Raw genomic sequence first — 19,772 nt, forward strand, 5'->3', positions numbered from 1 at the left:
CAATAGGCAGATTTATTCAAAAGTTATTAGCCTTTTTGGAAATTTTGTTATAACTCGATGTCTCGAAATATTTTGGGCACCTTCAGGGGATGGAGCTGATGGCACATTCTGAGTTTCGTAATATTACATCTATGCATTTGTTTAGTATAGCATTTTATTTCACAAAACTGTATTGAAGTCCATGGGAATTTCATGGTTTGTTCTATTATAGCGCCACCAAGAGACTCAGTCCCACCATTTTTTTCATGTGTCCTCAGAGTGAGCCCATACATATGTGTGTCAATTTTGGTGAAAATATCTCAATTTGCATCGGAGTTATAGACATTTATATGAAAAAACACGTAAAAAATGACTGACACATGACTTTGATTGGATTTTACTACCCCTTACTTGATATCGACCTATGTTTCCAAACTTCTGGCGGTGGTTTCGTCTCGATCGGACTAGCGGTTTCGAAGATATCGGCAAATGTTTTTTAAGCGCTAAATCACAACGCTACACAAACCGTAAGGCAAAACCTAGCATGTTTGGTATCGTAGGACTCGGCAAGGATTCAGCAGTCTAATGAGATGAGTCTCGTGAAAATAAGTCGCCCACACACAAAGTTATAAACATTTGGAAAAAAAATTCAACACTAGGTGGCGCTGTTTCAAAACTTCTCACGCTCCTTCAGGGCATCGTGCTTATCACCCATACCAAGTTTCGTAACAATCCGTTCATGCGTTCATAAAATACAGCATTTTAGCACAAAATTCAAAATGGCCAACAGCCAAAATGGCCGATATGGTCAAATTGGATATCAGTCGACTCAGCCTGAATCTAACGAGACCAATTTTGGGCAAACTGTTCAGAAGTTATAAGCAAAAATAGCCATTTTTCATATCTCCGGACCAGTAGGTGGTGCTGCGCCGAAACGCAGCATGTAGCCTCAGGTCATGGTTGGGATGACATGTACCAAGTTTGGTCTGAATCCAATAAAGCGTTGAGGAGATACAGCCTTACGTCTGTTTTCACAAGCGCTACGTAAAATTTGTTTGTGGGTTTTTTCGAAAATTGTCAAGCGAATCAACTTGAATTCCATAACTTTATGTCGACATGGTCTGTAGATGATCTGGTTCAATTTTTGTGAAAATCGGAGCAACGGCCTAGGAGGAGTTCGAAAAAGTAGCTTTTTTTGAAAATTCAAAATGGCGGCCATATTTTTATATAGGGTGACATAGGGTGCAATCGAATCGAATCGTCATGAGCTCAGGAATAAGAAGAAAAAATTATTTTGTTGATTGGCCTTACGGTTCAAAAGTTATTAGCAAAATATTAGTGAAACTTTGGACAGGTGGTGGCGCTAGAGGGAATGACTTAGACACACCAAAATTGGTGTACTTAATGCTGGGACTGTCCTCTATCAGAATGTAAAACCATTACAACTTTCCTGCAATCGGTTCTATGGGCTGCCATAGACTCCCATGGCGGAAGAAGAATAATAAGAACGGGAACAGATACAATAGGTGCCTCCGCACCTTCGGTGCTTGGCCCCTAATTTTCAGTCAAAAATGCCAAAAGTGCACCAAAGGATTAATATTTCAATACAGGATCTCAACAACATGAGGTTGACAAAAACACAAACTCACTTTATTTCCTTTTTATTGTGTGTTTTACATAAACATAGATCTATGGCACTCGCGCACATGCATTTTAACAATGAAATTGAATTGAATTGAATTATAAAACAAACTAGACATTCGATCATCAAAGGCTTTGGAGAGAGAACATTCCATGCATTCCTTAAAGCCAGAAAGTCCAAGGCCTCTGCATGATCAACTCTTGATCCAATAAAACAAAGTCTCAGATATTTAAAGCTGCAGTCCGTAGTTTTTCCTCTTTGTCGCCATCTCTGTTCGAAATCTGCAATTGCAGTTATTCGCAGGGTTATCAACTTTACGCGGGTTGTGCCTCGGCACGTCACAGCGCGGATGAATCCAATGTTTTGAGGAGAATGTGCGGAAAATGTCGTCTGAACAAGTAACATCCACTTTTGTTCTGACCAACTAAGAGGAAAAAAGCATTGCAGTAAGTCGCACTGATTAAATCTAACGATCGCTAATCATATCACGTCAAACCGTGCAAATTATACTTTGTTCTCAAATTGTTAATGTTAACAACATCAGCATTGCGTGACTACATTTAATGCCCTTCCGATATTATCCTTGTTTTGGCATGGGCCCGGTGGCAGTCTCTTTTTTTCTGTAGCCACTCCGAAGTCCAAAGTCTTTTGCGTTTTACAACGGGTGAATCTCTAGTTGTCACTGGTGATTGTCATTTGAACCTTTTAGTACCATTATTACAAGCTTACCGTTTTGAATCGAGCTAAGGCAAGCAGAGAGTTTTGAACACTGACTGGTTATGTACTAAATATTATTTTGGATAATTTTTAACCCCAAAAAGTTACGGACTGCAGCTTTAAAGATTGCAAATCACTCATAACAGTCTATTAAACTGTGTTAACAGTTTGACAGATAAATAGAAATTGAAAACATAGCAACCCAAACCAAGCATTCAACATTTGGCAACCATGATAAAAAAAAACACTACATGTGAGTAAAGTTGCTTACTGTCAAAATAATGCACATATTGCACCAAATACAATTACGAAAAATACAATTTTTTTTAAATGAACAGAAATTATTTAAAAACAATCTCTGATCCCTGTGGCATCAACCATTAAGTCAACAGGTTTAAATGAAAACATTTCCATTCAAACATTCAGATGGTATTTTGCCATGTGTCCTCATATCATTATAGTTATTATTAAACCTCAAATATCATTTGTACAGGAAATAATGATACACAATTTCTGTACACACATCAAAGAACCAAAAAAACCCATTAAAAATGAATCAGCCTAGCAACAAAATAAGCAACTCTATTATGACAAAAAGGCTGATTAACAGCCTGAATCTCTCCGGCCTGTGTTTACAATATTTATGTGTTTTATAAGACATATGACAGTCTTCTCAAATAATCTATAATATTACAATTACAATTTTCATGCTAAAATGTCTTCCCTACCATCACAATACATATATATATATATATTTTACAAATATCTAACTATTTTAAAAAGAGTGATTAAATTCCCAGGATATAATTATTATATCATGGATAGTCTGTGGTCCTATAATACAAAAAATAAAGAAAAGAAATGTAGGCAACAGCCAGTAAAAAATAAAAAATAAAAAAATAAAGACAAAAAATATTGCAATAAATCCCTGAGGATTTTGGGGGGAAAAAGGCTAAATGTGTTATCCACATTTTCATGTTTCAAAATATGTTGCAGATCCGGCAGTATTTCGTATTTTCTTTATCCATTGTCCTTATTAAATATCCTCCTAATTCACAATCTGGTCGGTTTAGATCTCTAAAAAGTCTTCTTTCAGGTACCCTTTCTGTAAAACACAAGCAGAAAACACCACAGGAGTGAGTGACACTTAATCCTAACAGGCACATAGTTGTACCAGGTAGCAACACATGGCTACCATCCCAGATCTGAAGTTAGAAGAAAGAACATGTTTTTTTTTTTTTGTGGTTTTTTTCCACCCGTGGCGTTCTATGGTGTGTTTGGACATGCTCATGAGGAAATCACCTGAAATCCCCATTTTAGGTGTGGCTGAACCTCTACCTCCCATATCAAACACAAGGTCGTTTGTGTGTTTTGGAAAAGAAGCAACTCCAATATGATTGTTTAAATAAACAGGCTCTTTTGCTTTTGATTATTTAGTATGATAGGTGTTCGTTTGTGTGAATGTGTGTGTGCATGTTGCTTTTTAAACTGTCTGCAAATTACTGGAAAATGTCTAGAGGGCAGGGCAGGAATGATAGCAACTACTTAACACGCTAAACACAAACAGTAACGGACACATTCTGTGGATGGGTCTTTATAAGCTGACTGAAACGGATAGAAATACTTAAAAGTTACAATTTGGTCAAGTAAATGCGAGTAGGACTTGTGTTAAGTCGCTCCTGGCATTGTGAGTGGTTTCCAGGGTGTTGCTATGTGGTTTCTAGGGTGTTCTAAGTGGTTGCTAGGGTATTGCTGACTGGCCCACATCAAAAACGTTCACTGCCATGTCTATAATATTCTGCTCTCTATACATGGCTTGAGTCACTCCTTCAAAAGTTCGATCATTTAGAAAAGTGTGGGTTTGTCAAACCGCATGATTTGAGTCATTCATGACTAAAGCATAAATGGTGTGGAAGCAGTTATGAATCAAAGTTCAATACTTAGACTGTGTCTGAAATCGCCCCATATACCCTTAAATAGGGCACTATTTGATGGGACAGCAATTAGAAGTGATGTTCGAAACCATAGTGGACGTTATCAAGTACACTCATACAATCCCATAATGCACCGCAATAACGAGTGTCCCGCGTCTGACCAGAAGATGGCGCCTGCAGCTGAATCATCCATCTATTCATTTTTGATAATTCGTTATTAAATTGAATTTAATTAAGGTTTATTGATAGTTTCCATGACAGAGTTCAAGATAAATCTTTTTTTCACTACTGGAGCTGCCAGTTTGCTAAGATCCAAATAATTATTAAACAGCAAGTACGAACTATGCAAAAGCGGATACCCTTCCAGTGTGCGAATTCACTCACTCGTTTTGATTTACTCCCTCAAGTGAACTAATGGACTAATGTAGGGAACAGTGAATGAGGGTACAGGGAGCGATTTCATTTGTTTTGCTTGAAAATATAGGAGAGGTATTGGACTTTATACTGACACCTACTGGTGTGGATGAATCATACAAAACCAAACCTTTTATAAATAGAAATACCTATGTAGAAATGTTTGTTTTTTTTCTGCCGTATTTGTCGTCCTGATTAAAGAGAGATTAAGAGTCCACCACCAAGTCTCTATGATATTCTGGTCTGTAGATATGGCTCGAGTTGCTCTTTCAGTGTAAATAGATGGGATTTTCACACATTTCAAAAATCGTAGAAAAAGAGAATGATTTGTCAAACCACATGATTTGAGGTCATTCATGACTGAAGCACTGTGTGGGAACAGATATGCACTAAAGTTTAATATTTAGTCTTCTACTTGAAAATACAACAGTTATCTTGTACTTTATACTGACACCTACTGGCGTGGATGAATCAATTCACAATACCATTGTAGAAATACTCAATAGATTGCAGCATTGTCCGCCCCTTTTTTCAGCAGTGTTGGTTCCTGAAGTTTATTTTTTTTCATTCATTTTTCCCATAAGGATTTTAAAATAGTCTTTGTTAAAGAGCTATAAGCCATGAACCAAACCAATCAGCTTTGAGGTGAATCACAACACTACAAACTTTGATTTGATGCAAAAAAATAAAAATAAAATCGGACAAAAACACAAAGGTACAAGACTGTATTAAACTTCTTTAGTTAGGGAAAGAACTACAATCCCATGAACCAAACAGCATTATCAAATTAAAAAACGATGGAGAAATATTAAACTACTCATTTACAAACGTTGATTATATGTATAAAAACTATATATTTTAAAGTTTATTGCAAAATACTTATGTATATATAAACATTTAAATATTTTGAGAGTGTAGAGAGATCAACTAAATACGTATTCGCAGTGCTTAATGGAAGTGGGCGGAGCTAAAGAGCTATTTATTTAGACTCTGATTGGTGTAATTTTCTGTACAGCATCATGGGTAATGTAGTTTTTTGTAGAATTCCACTGTTAAACACGATTATTTTAAAAATAAGCAGAAATAATGTGGCCTGATGTCTTCAGCAGAAGCAAATTAACAACGATGTTGTTAATCCATAACAACATCGTAGCTCACAGTAGGTCTTAGGTCTTTAAAGGTGTATAAGTTATTGCTCAACATCAATTTCCTTTTAGAGAAAATTAGTTTTTACTTCTGGAACCGACTGATGCACTCTATTTACAGGCGTATTTGTTGCACAAGACCCGCTCCATGTAGAATATGTGAGTGTACGTCGATTTTTAAAAAGAAAAAAATGTATGTGTATCATTTATATGGTCATAACACTTACATTTTTGTAATCTTTGTGTAGTTTCTTGTACTGGAACATGTTGCTTAGCACTGTCGCCGCTGCTTTGGAAGCTTTCAGTTTGGGCGGACTGGGTGAAAATTGAAATTGCAACGTTAGTATGGAAGTAATATAATTTTGAGAGATTGTTGTATAGTCGGATGAATTTTAGTTTTACCTGCTGTCATGGGCTGTCTTGATGCCCACCAGTTTGGACAGACCATCGAAGTAGGAAATGTCCCGTGCCGCCAACATGCTGCTGGTCACCAGGTTGTTGAGGGCTCCACAGATGTTCACCACCACGTCACTTGACGGGTCCTTCTGGCGACCGTCGCTGGGTAGTTTGGTGACCAAGGCCTGTACCGCCTTAGAAGCTGAAGTGAAAGAAATTGAGCAATGAGCTTCTCTAATGCTACAGAGGTGCGATTGACTCCAGTTTTGTGGCTAGAGAAGGAAGCCTCACCCATATCGTTCTTGTCCTTGGCATGACGAGAGAGGTTTCTGAGGAAGCCGGTGAGAGAACGGAGCTCTGTGTCGCTGTTGGTCTTGAAGAGATCCAGAATGACAGGCAACATCCTATTCTGCTCTAACGCCACACGACTCATAATGGACGCCCACTGAGATGTAAAAAAGAAAAAGAGAAGTTTAATAGTTGAAATACATTTACTATAGACCTTGCTAGACAGACGGTTGTGCGCACTTTTCCGAAGCACACACGTCTCAGACAGCGCATGAATACTAAATTGAGTTCTACTTGCACTTGAACGGACAAATTCACACAAAAATCATGTCAACATGCCCCGTCTTGACATGCTAACATAGTCGGTTATATCTTTAGACAATGCAAGTGTATCAGTGTACTGGATCCGTGCGTTATGTCTTAAAGTGACAGCAGCCTAATATTCCTGCTGTCTGTATTTTTTTGTTAATCAAACAACAAAAGACAAAGAAATCACTCACTGCTCTTGACTAAATAGCTTTTGTAACTTTAATAAGGACTGATCTCTATTTAATTAATAGAGTGAAAATTATATGAAGTGTAATTTTACTTTTTATTACTTTATTCAATTTCTGAAAACTACTGTTAGATACCTAAGTAACCTGAAAAGCAGTTTATTTTATTTGTATCTTTGCTCTATTGTATTTATTTGTGCTGTTGTTTGTTATTTGTTCTTATGTTCTTTATTTTTATTTGACAGTAAACCTTTTTTTCCCCTGAACATTGCGCATACTGAACCGTACCCGAAAACGGTGACCCTAAAACTGTGATAAAAACCGAACCAGGCTAAGATGTTTGGGCTAGAAGCTAAGGCATTTCTAGCAAGTTTCTCACATATTCTGGGTAGCTGAAGCTAACATAACTGATGAAGTGAGGTAAATGTGTTACCCTCTTCTCTCCGGCAGTGATGTTCTGCAGGGCTCCGGCCGCGGCCTCTCGTGTGGTCGAGTTGATCTCACAGCGCTGAAGCACCTGATTGTACATCTCCACTATATTAGGGTGCCAGAGCCACTCCATGTCTTTGGGCTGCCGCGACACTTCTGTAAATGTGCCGAGGTCCTTATTTTGTCTCTGGAAGTAAAAAATAAAATATGAGATTAAGCTGTAATTTTTGAAATAGGAAACAGGAATTTGAAAGCAGCGTCTTCCTTACGTCTTTGGCCTTCTTGCTGTTAGGGGTGAAGCAGCCGATAGGTTCTCCTTTTGAAGAGCCCTCAGCTCGGCTTGGACCCTCCAAACGCATCAGAATCGAGAGGGGAATCTCACTGTACAGCTGATAGGACAGATTCCTCAACACACACACCGCGTTCTCCACACCCTGAAAGAGGAACACGCACATGAATGGCCATGTAAACACATCATTTGCAAGCAGAGTCACCAACAAAGGCAGAAAATAAATAAAAATGTGTGTTACACAATTACCTTCTCTTCCACTTTAGTGTCCAACAAGGATTTGTTAATATAGCCAACCAGAGCATCTATAAGGCCATTGGTCTCTCTCATCTGTTTTCTGGTCTTCTCGTTCACTGAGCTCAAGTTCCTGTACAAGGAAGCAGAGGATTGAAATAATGTCTTAGAAATTGAATAATTTCAATTTGAAATGATTATTATTATGCGTTATATATTCTCACTCCATTCCCATGGCTATCTGCCACACCCTGATTGCAACATACTGTATGTATTTCATTTTTTTAAAATACATTTATTTGTAGTCACCATTATTCTCAGTGGTGAGTCTTAAGTATATTTTCAATATACTTATATATATAGTATATTTATTTAAAATAAATAGAAATAGGCTTTATTTATTAATTTTCAAAAAATAACAGTCCCAAAAATCAGCTTTATTTTCTGTAATTTTCAAAAAAAATTATAAAAATAAAAGGGTAACACTTTATTTTAAGGTGACGTAGTTATTAATTACTACAATTACTTACTATAGTAATAACAGTACATTATACATCATTACAAGTAACTAACCCTAAACCAAACCCTAACTGTATCTCTATAGTAAGTACATTTAGTTAATTAATATTACTTATTTAAGTACAATGTAACTGTCACCTTAAAATAAAGTTTAACACAACCCAAAATGTAAAAAAACAGGCTTTTCCAAAAAAATAAAATGTCTTAACGTCAAAAATAAATAAATAATAATAATAATAAAAAAATATATATTTTTACAATATAACCGTCCTAAAACTAGAAGTCATTTTCTATAATTTAATAAAAATAACAGTCCTAAAAACAGGCTTCATTTCCTAAAATTTCCTAAAATATAATTTCTTTTCGGGTTGGGTTTTGGATAGAAACATGACTCTTAAGTGTTCTTGTTCTCAGGTTTCCTAGCAGTGACGTGCCTAGAGGGGATTTTCATTCACTGAAGTTCATGAAGTTCCTATGGGAACAGGAAGTAGTAAAGGGGAACTCAAAAAAGTGTGTGCGTGTGTGCACGTGTGTGTACCTGAGACAGCCAGTGGTGTTGTAGAAGATGTCGGACTCTGAGGCGCTCAGCTCAATGATGTCCTGTTCCCCAGTGCCAGAGAGAGGAATCAGAATCTTCTCCGTCAATTCGGGAAGAGTGTCCCGTGCCAACCTTTCTTTCAGGTTATCCTTAGAGGACAGATTCCACAGAATACCTACAGGGAATGAGAGACAGATAAAGAGGAAAAGAGCATGGGAAAGTGCCATGGGAAATAGATAAGGAAACAAACAGAGAAAAAAACAGATCAAAAATCACAAATTGAAATTGCATGTAAATGATTTACATCCTCCTTGACTTTCGTTATGATGTCATCCTCCTAAAAGCCCCCATGCTGTGCCCATGTAGTAGTGGTGTTCTCATAGATACATGTTTATTGAGGTTCCTGCACATCCAGACACGCACAGAGCCGTAAGCACTGGCATAAAACTGACTCACGAACCTTCGCTACAGGAGTCCGCTCATTCCACGGCACATGTCGAGACAACGCTGAGCAATAATTAATGCAGCTTAATGCAACCCTGAGAGATCGGTCAACGCCCTGCATACACACACATCTAGACTGACTTTGAAAAAACATGTTCGGAAGTGACTTCTGTGTGTGAGCTGCGCTTCATGCATCGCTACATGACTAGACAATGGACCTTTTTTCCCTGCAAAATTTCGCAAATTTCACTTGTGAATCATGTGATTGCACGTTGAAGGGAAAGTTCACCCAAAAACGAAAATGCTGTCATCATTTACTCGCCCTCATGTCGTTTCAAACCGACATCTTCAAACACAAATTAAGGTCTTTTAGAGATTAATATTTGGAGATTAATGTTGGAGATTAATATTTCGTAAATAAAGTGGTAAAAAATGTGTGCAAACCAAGAACTTATTTTTTTGGGTGAACTATCCCTTTAACTCTCAGCTATAATCTTCATAAAGTGTTGGTCACACTTTAGATTAGGGTCTAATTCTCTCTCTAAACTAACTATTAACTATGACTTTTGCCTCAGACTCATAATTACCGCTTATTAATAATTAGTAAGGTAATTAAGTTTAGGTATTATTGGGTAGGATTAGAAATGTAGAATATGGTCATGCAGAATAAGGCATTTATATGTGCTTTATAAGTACTAATAAACAGCCAATATCCTAGTAATATGCATGCTAATAAGCAACTAGTTAATAGTGAGACTTGGAACCTAAACTAGTGTTACCGAGTATTTTTTATGCAGGCCTGTTGTAAAAGAGGATGTGAAACAAGAGGCTGATAAACGGATAAATCCATGAACCCAACTTGAACCCATTATGAAATCTGCATGACGAAAACTTTCATCCTTAAGCGAAATTCCTGATCGCTTGGATTCCTATTGAATTGCCCGCAAAACATGTCGAATAACAGTAAATTTAACCGGCCCTTTAGGCTTCTCGTGTGAAAATTAAGCTTTGCTATGCAGCCCAAGAAATCAAATTCACAATCAAAGGCACATGTGGAAACGTTTGCGTCATAGGCCCTGTTTACACCTGGTATTAAGATGTGTTTTGGTTGATCGGATCACAAGTAGACGGTGCTAAATACAGGTGTAAACGGGGTCTAAAACATTTTGAGCTTTTCCACTTTCGACCACTTCCAGAGGTAGTTGAAAACACATCCGACCGGGTTGCTTTTATAGTGTAAACGCTCATGTGGTCGAATGTGTTCAAACAGCCACAAAAGACCGTCTACTCTCCGTCTATTGACCTAACGCGTAAACTTTATGGGAGCCAGATGCGATTTAAACCAGACGGGGTCTCGGTGAGCAATCATATGTACATTTCGCAAGCTTATTTTGTACATTAGATCAGAAGATCTGAAAAAGCCCATACATTTACCCACCCATAGACCCTCCCCTTGAAGAAATCAGGACAGAAGTGGTTGAAAGTGGACAAAAGAGACGGATTAAAACACCAGGTGTAAACGTGTGTCTCCCTCGTCTACTTATGATCCGATCAACCAAAACGCATCTTAATATCAGGTGTAAACAGGGCCAAAATAATGAAAAACACGTGTTCCAATGGCAATTATAATGGCAGTAAATTTAACTAGAACAACATGAGTGAAACGCCCACCTGTGATGTTCTTGCGGAGTTCGTCGTCTTGTTCTTTTAGGGCCTGTATGAGCTTGGGGATCCCGCCGGCTTCAATAAGGGCCACTTTGTTCTCCATGTTCTCATAGATGAGGTTCCTGGTGGCGCCGGTCGCGTAGCGCTGCACCTCTTGGTTCTCACTGTTGAACAGCTGCACCAGGAGAGGAATTCCCTTCGCCTGGTTCACCTGAAAGAAACACAGACGTTCTATTCAAATCGAAGACCCATTTACACATTTCAGTTGAATGTTTCTTCAGATGAAAAGCAACTGCATACCAGTTTCTTTGCATCGTTATTATGGTAACACTCATGTTGGATGTAGGCAGCTCCCAACATCTGAAGGCCAGGATCGGACTGATCAAGATATTTAATGGCAGAAGGCATGTCCAAGGTGTTGAGTCTATACAAAAAAAAATTGAACTTTTATTTAGTAAATTTGTCCTGTAAAGATGGTGATATTGCTTAGCTGTGTATGTTCATATTGTAGGTTTTCTTCAAGGACTTTTAAATTTTACCCAGCTAACAGGGACGTTTCTCAGGACGTTCTGGCAAGGTTCTCTTAAAGTTATGAACCAACGTTCTTCCAGTAACACTAATAAAATGTTTGTTCAAAGATATCTGGTCTTGTGTTCTCAAAACGTTAGCACAAAAACGTTATTTATACATTGTTCATTGAGTGTTTTCTTTCTGAAATGTTTTCGTTGGCATTTTTGTTACGTCTTGTTTCAGAATGTTCAGAACATTCTAAAGTAACGTTCCCATAATGTCTGAAGAGTGATCAAATGGAATGTTTGCCTTAATGTTCACATAACCAAGAAAAAATATTTTTTTTAAAAACTGTACGTTTTGAACGTTCAGAGACTTAATGGGAATGTTAGCAAAATGTTCTTAGCGTGTCGTTAGCATGTGAACTTTAGCAATGAGCTTTGGAGCTTATGTAGGGAATTTGGGTTAGAATCCAAGTTTCCCAATTCTTCTACCCATAATTTCTTGTCAACGCTCTTCTCAATGTTCCAAACTATTGTTAAAGAAAAACACTATTCATTGTGATTTGAGCCTAGAGTGGAGCTTGAAGAAAGAGGTTATTCCTTTGTCAAGTTACTTAAGTTCTTAACTAGTACTACTTCCATTTTAAGAGTCAGCATTATTTGAAAAAAAGTTTTGCTTAAGAGGACATTCCTCTATGTGTGTTTGTGTGTGCTTGTGCATGTCGCTGGAGTGCTAGGAAGTGTGTGTGTTTTTTCCCAGGGTGTGTGAAGTGTGAGGTGGCTGGACTGGTTTGGGTGTGCCTGCACAACAGACTCGCTCTTCACTTTTTACACACATATAGGCAGGGCTGGGCAAAATCAAACACACACACACACACACACACACACACAGTTTTAGCGCAACAAGGACAGATAAGCTAAGTGTGGGTGTACTGACAGGCTGTTAAAGCAAAGTATGAATAATTTCTTGGTTCAAAGGTCAGTGCTGCACTCACTGTGGGTAATCACTGTTAGCCATACTTGCACACCTAGTTTAGTGTTTTAACGAGAATAGCTAACAGGCTAATTTGCAAACAGTAATATGCAGTGTTTGTTGTAAAATATAGTGTGGCTCAACTATAGTTATAATGCATAATTCAGGGAATTTTTGACCGACAGTAATATGGAAGCGTTTGGTAAAACATGTCATTTGTGGTTGAACACATGTTATTTGTGCATTTTAAGCAATTAGACCTACTTTTAAGTTGTGTTTTACTCTAGTGGTGCTTTACGCTAATGGTGCTAGCATACTACTTTTGCTTACATCTTTAAAGTCATTTAAAAGACAATTTCCAGATGTTTGGATACCAGACACCCTTAGTTAATAGTTACTGCTGTTAAATGAGCAGTATATTCAAAATCTTATCTTATCAGGGGTATATATATATATATATATATATATATATATATATATATATATATATATATATATATAAAAAAGGCATGGTAGCATAGTTAAAAAAAAAAATATCTAAAAAAAAAAAATAATAATAATAATAATAATAATAATAATAATAATAATAATATATATATATATAATTATATATATATATATATATATATATATATTTTTTTTTTTTTTTTTTTTTTTTTTACTATGCTACCATGCCTTTTTTTTTATATAATCCAATTTGAAAATACATTTTCACATTACTTTAATTAGATTATGTTCACATTTTGTAATCATTAACTTGATGGGCGCAAACCAAAAGATAAGCTTGTTCATAATTAAATCTGGTGTTAGCATAAAAACTTAATGACCCTTATGTAACACCTGAGTGAAAAAAAACACAATAAAATCAAATAAATTCTTCCTTGCCTTGACTTATTTGGGACGTTTTGCTATTTCGCTATTTTCACACACCTAAGGTAAGTGTTCTTACCCGCTTAGATTGCCCGTGCTTCCATCGAAATCCATGCCATCAAACACATCCATGCCTTTCCCAACACTATGCATACTCCTTACGGAGCCGGCACGCGACAGCCTTCCCTGTTGCACCAGCGCCAGGTTGCCCTGGGAGCCACTGAATCCTCCAACACTTCCGTACATGCCGGATGATGAGACATTGGACGTGCGACTCGTTTGCCGATTGTTGATTCGGCTGATGGTGCGGTGGGCGGGGCCTTTGTAGGACTGCCGGCTGATGTAGACCTCCTGCTCCATGCCTCCTCCGCCGCTAGGGGCGAGTGTCCCGCTGAGGGAGCGTTTCATGGCCGGTAGCGTCATGGAGCTGACCTGCTGCTGTCCGCTTTCAAATCCATTCACTCTAGTGGTGTACGTGGACTGGCGTGGGAAGGTTTTGGCAGCATAGCCATTGCTCACGGAAGCCTGTTGTGTATAAGTGGCATCACGTTCGGAAACTAGGCTGCCGTCGCTGTCATCCTGTGCCACCCAAGAAGTAGTAACCTGGCGTGGCACGGATGCCACACGCATGGAATGCATCGACATCGTCTCCGGGTCGCCCCCCATTCGGCTGAAGGAACGAGTCATTGCACCAACCTGCTGCAGTTGAACTGGGCCACCTCCAGTTTGGTAACCGCAAGTTTGGTAACCGCCAGTTTGGTAACCGCCAGTTTGAGAACCGCCAGTTTGGTAAATGCCAGCTTGGTAACCGCCAGTTTGAGAACCGCCAGCTTGGTAACCGCCAGTTTGGTAACCACCAGCTTGGTAACCACCAGCTTGGTATCCGCCAGCCTGGTAACCGCCACCCACGACATCTTCCTGGTAATATGCCCCGCTTCCGCCGCCACCTCCTCCTCCTCCTCCTGCTGTGTAACTCATTTTGGCTCTTGGGGCGAAATCAACGGCAGAGCGGGATGAGAAACCACCACTAGAGTACTGTGATGGACGCTGGGCCTAGTAGAAACAAGAAAATGATGAATATCAAATATCTATAACAATATCAACTATAGCTATCAATTGATTAAAATGTTATCGAATTACATATGTTGATTAATTTATCAATACAAATGATATTAAAGGGTTGGTTCACCCACATTTTTTTATTCTGTCATTATCATTTACCCTCATATTCAAACACGCATGCCTATAGACTAAACACGTAATACCCATATGCATGCCGTCACCGTTTTCACAGAATCACGTTTTTGAAGTTTAAACAGGGATGATAACGGTATCGCTTTCAAAACTCGTTTTCAAAAACTTCAAAGTTTGCATTCTCAAGCCACCAAAACACCATTGTCGTGTAATTGAACGATTAGAAAAGTTTTCTGTTTTCAGTTGAAAACGGTGCAGAGAAAACGGCCCCTACGTTAATAACTAATTATTTTTTACAGCGGAAATGAATCAATCGAAAACTTACTTAAACTGGACAATGACTTTCTTCTAGAGCTGCTGTAAAGCCAAAACAATCTTTGTTGCATTAATTTCCTATTATCACTGTAAAGCTGCATTGAAACAATCTGGATTGTAAAAAGCGCTATATAAATGAAGGTGACTTGACTTGACCTGACTTGAAATTGGTAGATGTGTAGTCTGTCAATGGAGGGACAGAAAGCTCTCAGATTTCATTAAAATATCCTCATTTGTGTTCCGAAAATGAACGAATGTATTATGGGTTTGGAATGACATGAGGGTGAGTAACTGAATTCATTTTTGGCTGAACTAACCCTTTAATCACATTGATATTTCTGGAGAAATGCCCCAAAATTAAGATAATTCAGATAATGATAAGTGCAAAAACATTTGGGTGATATTTTAAGTTTGAATTATTGACGGTTGATCATTCCTTTACACCTTATCCCATCCCTAAACCAAACCATCCCACCAAACCTGTCCCTAAAATTACCCGTATCCCACCTCAATAGCAGCAAGAGTGTTTTACAAAACAACATGATAGTATTTAAAGACACCTAATATAAAGTGTGAGCCATACATTTAATGCATTTTTAATACATTAAATCAACAGCCCAAATTTAAACACAGTATTACTCAATAAGAAAATAACTGAAAGTGATTTGTAAGCTTGTGACATTTCATATGAGGTTGTTGAGTAGAGCTGGCCTGTGAAATATCACACCTAACTAACACAATCTCCATTACTCATTTTCAATATTTGGACAAGATACACGTCCATACAGTCACACACACACACACACAAAACAAAATTCTTTAACTTAGCTCAATGTGTGATATATCTTTAAAACAAGCAAACAACAATAAAATATTTATGTTTATAAGTGGGAAGAATCTTACCATCGTTGATCTGCTGAGGGAATAGGAGCTGAAATTTGGGGTGACGTTTTTGCTCATTGTTGAAAATTTTGTCATGGCTGAATAATCTCCAGACTCTAAGAGAAGAAAAATACAGAGAATTAATAGAAATGTTCAGCGGAATGGGGATTTTTGACTGTGAAAAACATAATGGACTAGTTATCCTCAATGTGTTATCACATTCTACAAGTTTCTGAACACAAGCGTCACACATAGCAGCTCAGCTACAGTGCATTTTAATCAGGAAAATAAAACTCATGACCTTAACTTTTCATTAAATTACCCAGTTGGTGTAGACTGAAGCCATTAACTATAACCAGCTACAATTAAACCACAGATCCTCATTCTAAGAGGATGGCATTTGATCAGCAATTCTTGCTTTTCTGATCTCTAAATGTTTTGCCACTTTTTTCCTTTAGTTAAAAAACAAACAAAAAAAAATTCTCCAAAACACTATGACCAATCAGGTAGCATTGACAAAGAAAATCAGCTAGATTAAACTAATGAAATTTCGTGAAACTATTAACTATCCACGCAACTATGAACAAAGCATTGTAAACATGCATGCACATTCTTTAATACAACAATTAAACAAATAACGTTGTTGTTTTGTTTCCCTTAAACCATGTTTATGACGCCTTTATACGCAAGTTTGTACACAAACATGCTTTTTTTTCTTTGATGGAACTTAATCAAACAAATGCGTTTTGATTCACTTTAGTCATGTTTATGTAAACATGTTTTTATGTAAACATGCATGTTTGTTCTTTCATTGAACAGTTAAACAAACAAATTAGTTGTTTTGTTTAAATTTAATAATGTTTACGACAGCTTTTCGCACGCAAGTTTGTATGTAAACATGCACATCTGCTCCAATTAATTAAACAACTTTGTTTTGTTTCATGTTTTTGATGCCAATGTGCATGTTTGTACATCTACTTTGTAAACTGGCACAATAGTTATTTGATAGTTTGTTTGCTTCCTTGTTGTATGTACGTTTGCATGTCTTGTTTGCATGGATAGCATAACAGTCTGTGTTTATTGATAGCAGTGGGAAATAAGTTACAGACGTTCAAATGTAAAGCTGAAGATTCGTGTCCCGTAAAGACATCGAGTCTAACTTTACAGCTGAGTCAGTGTGCTCAGCATATGCCCTTGATGACACTGCAAGTACAATGTGAGGCAAAATTCTAGAGTTACACAAAATACTGCAGTGCAAGTTTACAACAAACTATTATGTTCTGGCTCAGCAACAGATGGGGTTGCATCTATGGGCATGTATGTACACGCGTTTGAGAACGCGAATTTGGGAGTGGTATAAGCGTTTATTGAGTGAATAAGTGTAGAGTGAGTTGTAGACAACAGTGGCAGAATAGACAGAACCGGTCTGATGACTGGGCCACTCCCGATGTCCCTACCCAAAAAACACACACCCTTTTCCCTGCCTCGCCCTGCCCTAGTGCATTGCATAGCTGATGTAAACACAAATAACTTTACTAACTTTACTTTACTAAGTTATTTGCACCAGAAGTCAAATTTTGAATGTTCAAAATGCATTGCTTTAAAACAATCCACTTGACCTACATCTCAAAAAAAAAAAAAAAAATTGTTTCTCTCAAACTCTTGTCAGATCTAGCTAAGACATTCTCAAGACGTCCTCCAGGAAGCCTTGGGCCAGTAACAGGAATATGCAAGGCTGTTTGAACTTGTCAAAATGCAGGTACCTCATAAACCAGGGGTCCGCTGGTTAATGTATCCGCTAAGCACCAGAGGTTAAACCCTGAAAATAGCTGCGGCAGACCTTCATAAAGCCAGGAATTCAACCACTTTTTGTCCTAACCACTTAAATCAACCAAATGCGTTTGAGTGCATTCAAAGGATGGTATACACACAAATGTATAATGAAGTTTGGGTGTATTTACAATCATATAGTTTCACTAAGGTTGTGGACTGAAACAAAGAGTTTGGCTTTCTACATTGAGAAAGAAAGATTAAATTCTTTGGCTTTTCCGTCATGGCAATTGATATTCACTGCATTATGACTGACGGCACCAAATCGTGCCTCCCTTTTGTGCGATGCCAAGTACTTTTTTTGTTTAGCGTGGGTTGGGTTTTTTCAAAGGAGAGCTCTGAAACTTTCACTCTCACTTGTCGTGTAACAGGAACTGAGATTACACTTGAACCTTGTTCAACTCGCCCATGTAAATGATTCACACCAGACCAGAAGTATTGTATTTCTGTCTGCTCTGCAAGTGCCACTTATTTGTCCTTTTTGTAAAAACCTTTGCTTATATCCATTCTCATTGATGCAGAAAAAAAATCATGAATTCAAAACTTTCCCACCCTATTTCATCACCTTCATTTTAATCACCATGTTCAAGAACAATGGGGAAAGCTAAATCTACCACGCCTGATGTGAACGAACCACCATTTATGCCACTGTTTTTTATTATCAACTGAAACAAAGGTAGCCTGCATTCAACTTAGTTTAGCTTAAAGGCACATATTCAACTTTGTCATACTGACATGCATTATGTACAAATGCCGTGTGATGTTTTGTCTTAATTTATTTAACAGAAACCATGTGACCACAGTTTTGCAACAGGCAGTTTTTTTTCTCATAAATATTTAATGTTTTTTGCATACACTGTAAAAGTAAGTTGCTGCCTTAAATTTTTAAGTACAACCAACTTGGATGTTTAAGTCATTTCAAATTAAATTACACTAAACTGACTTTGACTCTGACTGAGTTGAATCTTGTATAACGTATAAAAATGGTCAAAAATTGCTTAACTTATTTTGATGAGTTCAAGCAAAGTAAAAACATGTGCTGTCATAACTTATTGATCATATAGATAGATAGATAGATTGTTTTATTTTATGCCATGTCAGCATCTAAGGCTATTTTCATGGCAAAAAAAATAATAATCAATTACAAAAATACAAATTATTGAATATTTTCTTTTACAGTGTTCTTAAGTGTAAACAACACAGTACATACTGTGCCTGTGAATTTAATAATAATGCATTTGCTTTTGAAATCAAATCAAGTTCAAGGATAAACCCAAAAAAGTACTTCCATAAAAGTTAATAAAGATGAAATTCAACTCCGGATCATTGTTAAATGAAACCGCATACTGTATATAGCACAGCACAAAGTCAGATGATGAGTAGATTAATAATTCAAAGGCTGTTGCGTTATTGTAGCTGTATTACAATGAGATCAAAGAGCACGGGGACACACCTGAGGCTGCGTATTGTGACGAGGATCCGTTCTGGCGCGGGAGCGTGGGCTTCTCCTTCAGTCTCATGGTCACCTGTTGGTGCACGCGCTTAAATCTCGCCTCATCCTTTCCGTGAGACCCGCCGTGCGCGAGCTCGTTTTCGGACGGGACCGCGTAAGTACTGACGGTCGAATTGGGCTGCAACGCCGTCAGAAAGACGTTCTCCGTGGTCACGCTCACACTCATTGCGAAGCGACGATGGCACCGAGCTGAAAAGTTACAGTCCCACCAGAGAGAGTGGAAAAAGATAGATCCCCGCAATAAAGGCGTCTTCTGTTAGTCAGCTTGTGTTTCTCTGCGCTGATGCTGGAACTGTGAGGCGACGCACTACTGACGTTTGTTCTGAACTCTGAGGCTTTTTCGCAGGTGGGAGTTAAAGTGGGCGGGGCTTAAGTGAGTCATCGGTTACCTGAGCCAGGTACACTCATGAACGAACAAAAGGAGGCTCTTCTTTAGTTTTATTTGAGCAAGTAAAATGGAAATATACGTCCAATTAATATTTTTCCAAAATATGTTATAGGCCTAATATATATATATATATATATATATATATATATATATATATATATATATATA

The 19,772-nt window shown here is 37.7% G+C and overlaps 1 protein-coding gene across 1 annotated transcript; it reads right to left on the reverse strand.

Annotated features, from left to right (window-relative positions):
- Window positions 1-1,603: 1,603 nt before the first annotated feature.
- On the reverse strand, window positions 1,604-19,547 carry pkp3a (plakophilin 3a). Its single transcript, XM_084094333.1, has 13 exons — window positions 19,157-19,547; window positions 15,895-15,989; window positions 13,562-14,535; window positions 11,428-11,551; window positions 11,134-11,338; window positions 9,019-9,193; window positions 7,977-8,094; window positions 7,708-7,872; window positions 7,443-7,625; window positions 6,519-6,672; window positions 6,234-6,429; window positions 6,059-6,146; window positions 1,604-3,443 (listed from the first exon to the last, which is right to left on the reverse strand). The coding sequence occupies exons 1-13, from the start codon at window positions 19,380-19,382 to the stop codon at window positions 3,408-3,410; spliced, it is 2,739 nt and encodes a 912-aa protein (XP_083950459.1). The 5' UTR covers window positions 19,383-19,547; the 3' UTR covers window positions 1,604-3,407.
- Window positions 19,548-19,772: the final 225 nt, after the last annotated feature.

Source organism: Abramis brama (assembly GCF_963993115.1).
Source record: "Abramis brama genome assembly, chromosome: 20".
Lineage (NCBI taxonomy): Eukaryota > Metazoa > Chordata > Actinopteri > Cypriniformes > Leuciscidae > Abramis > Abramis brama.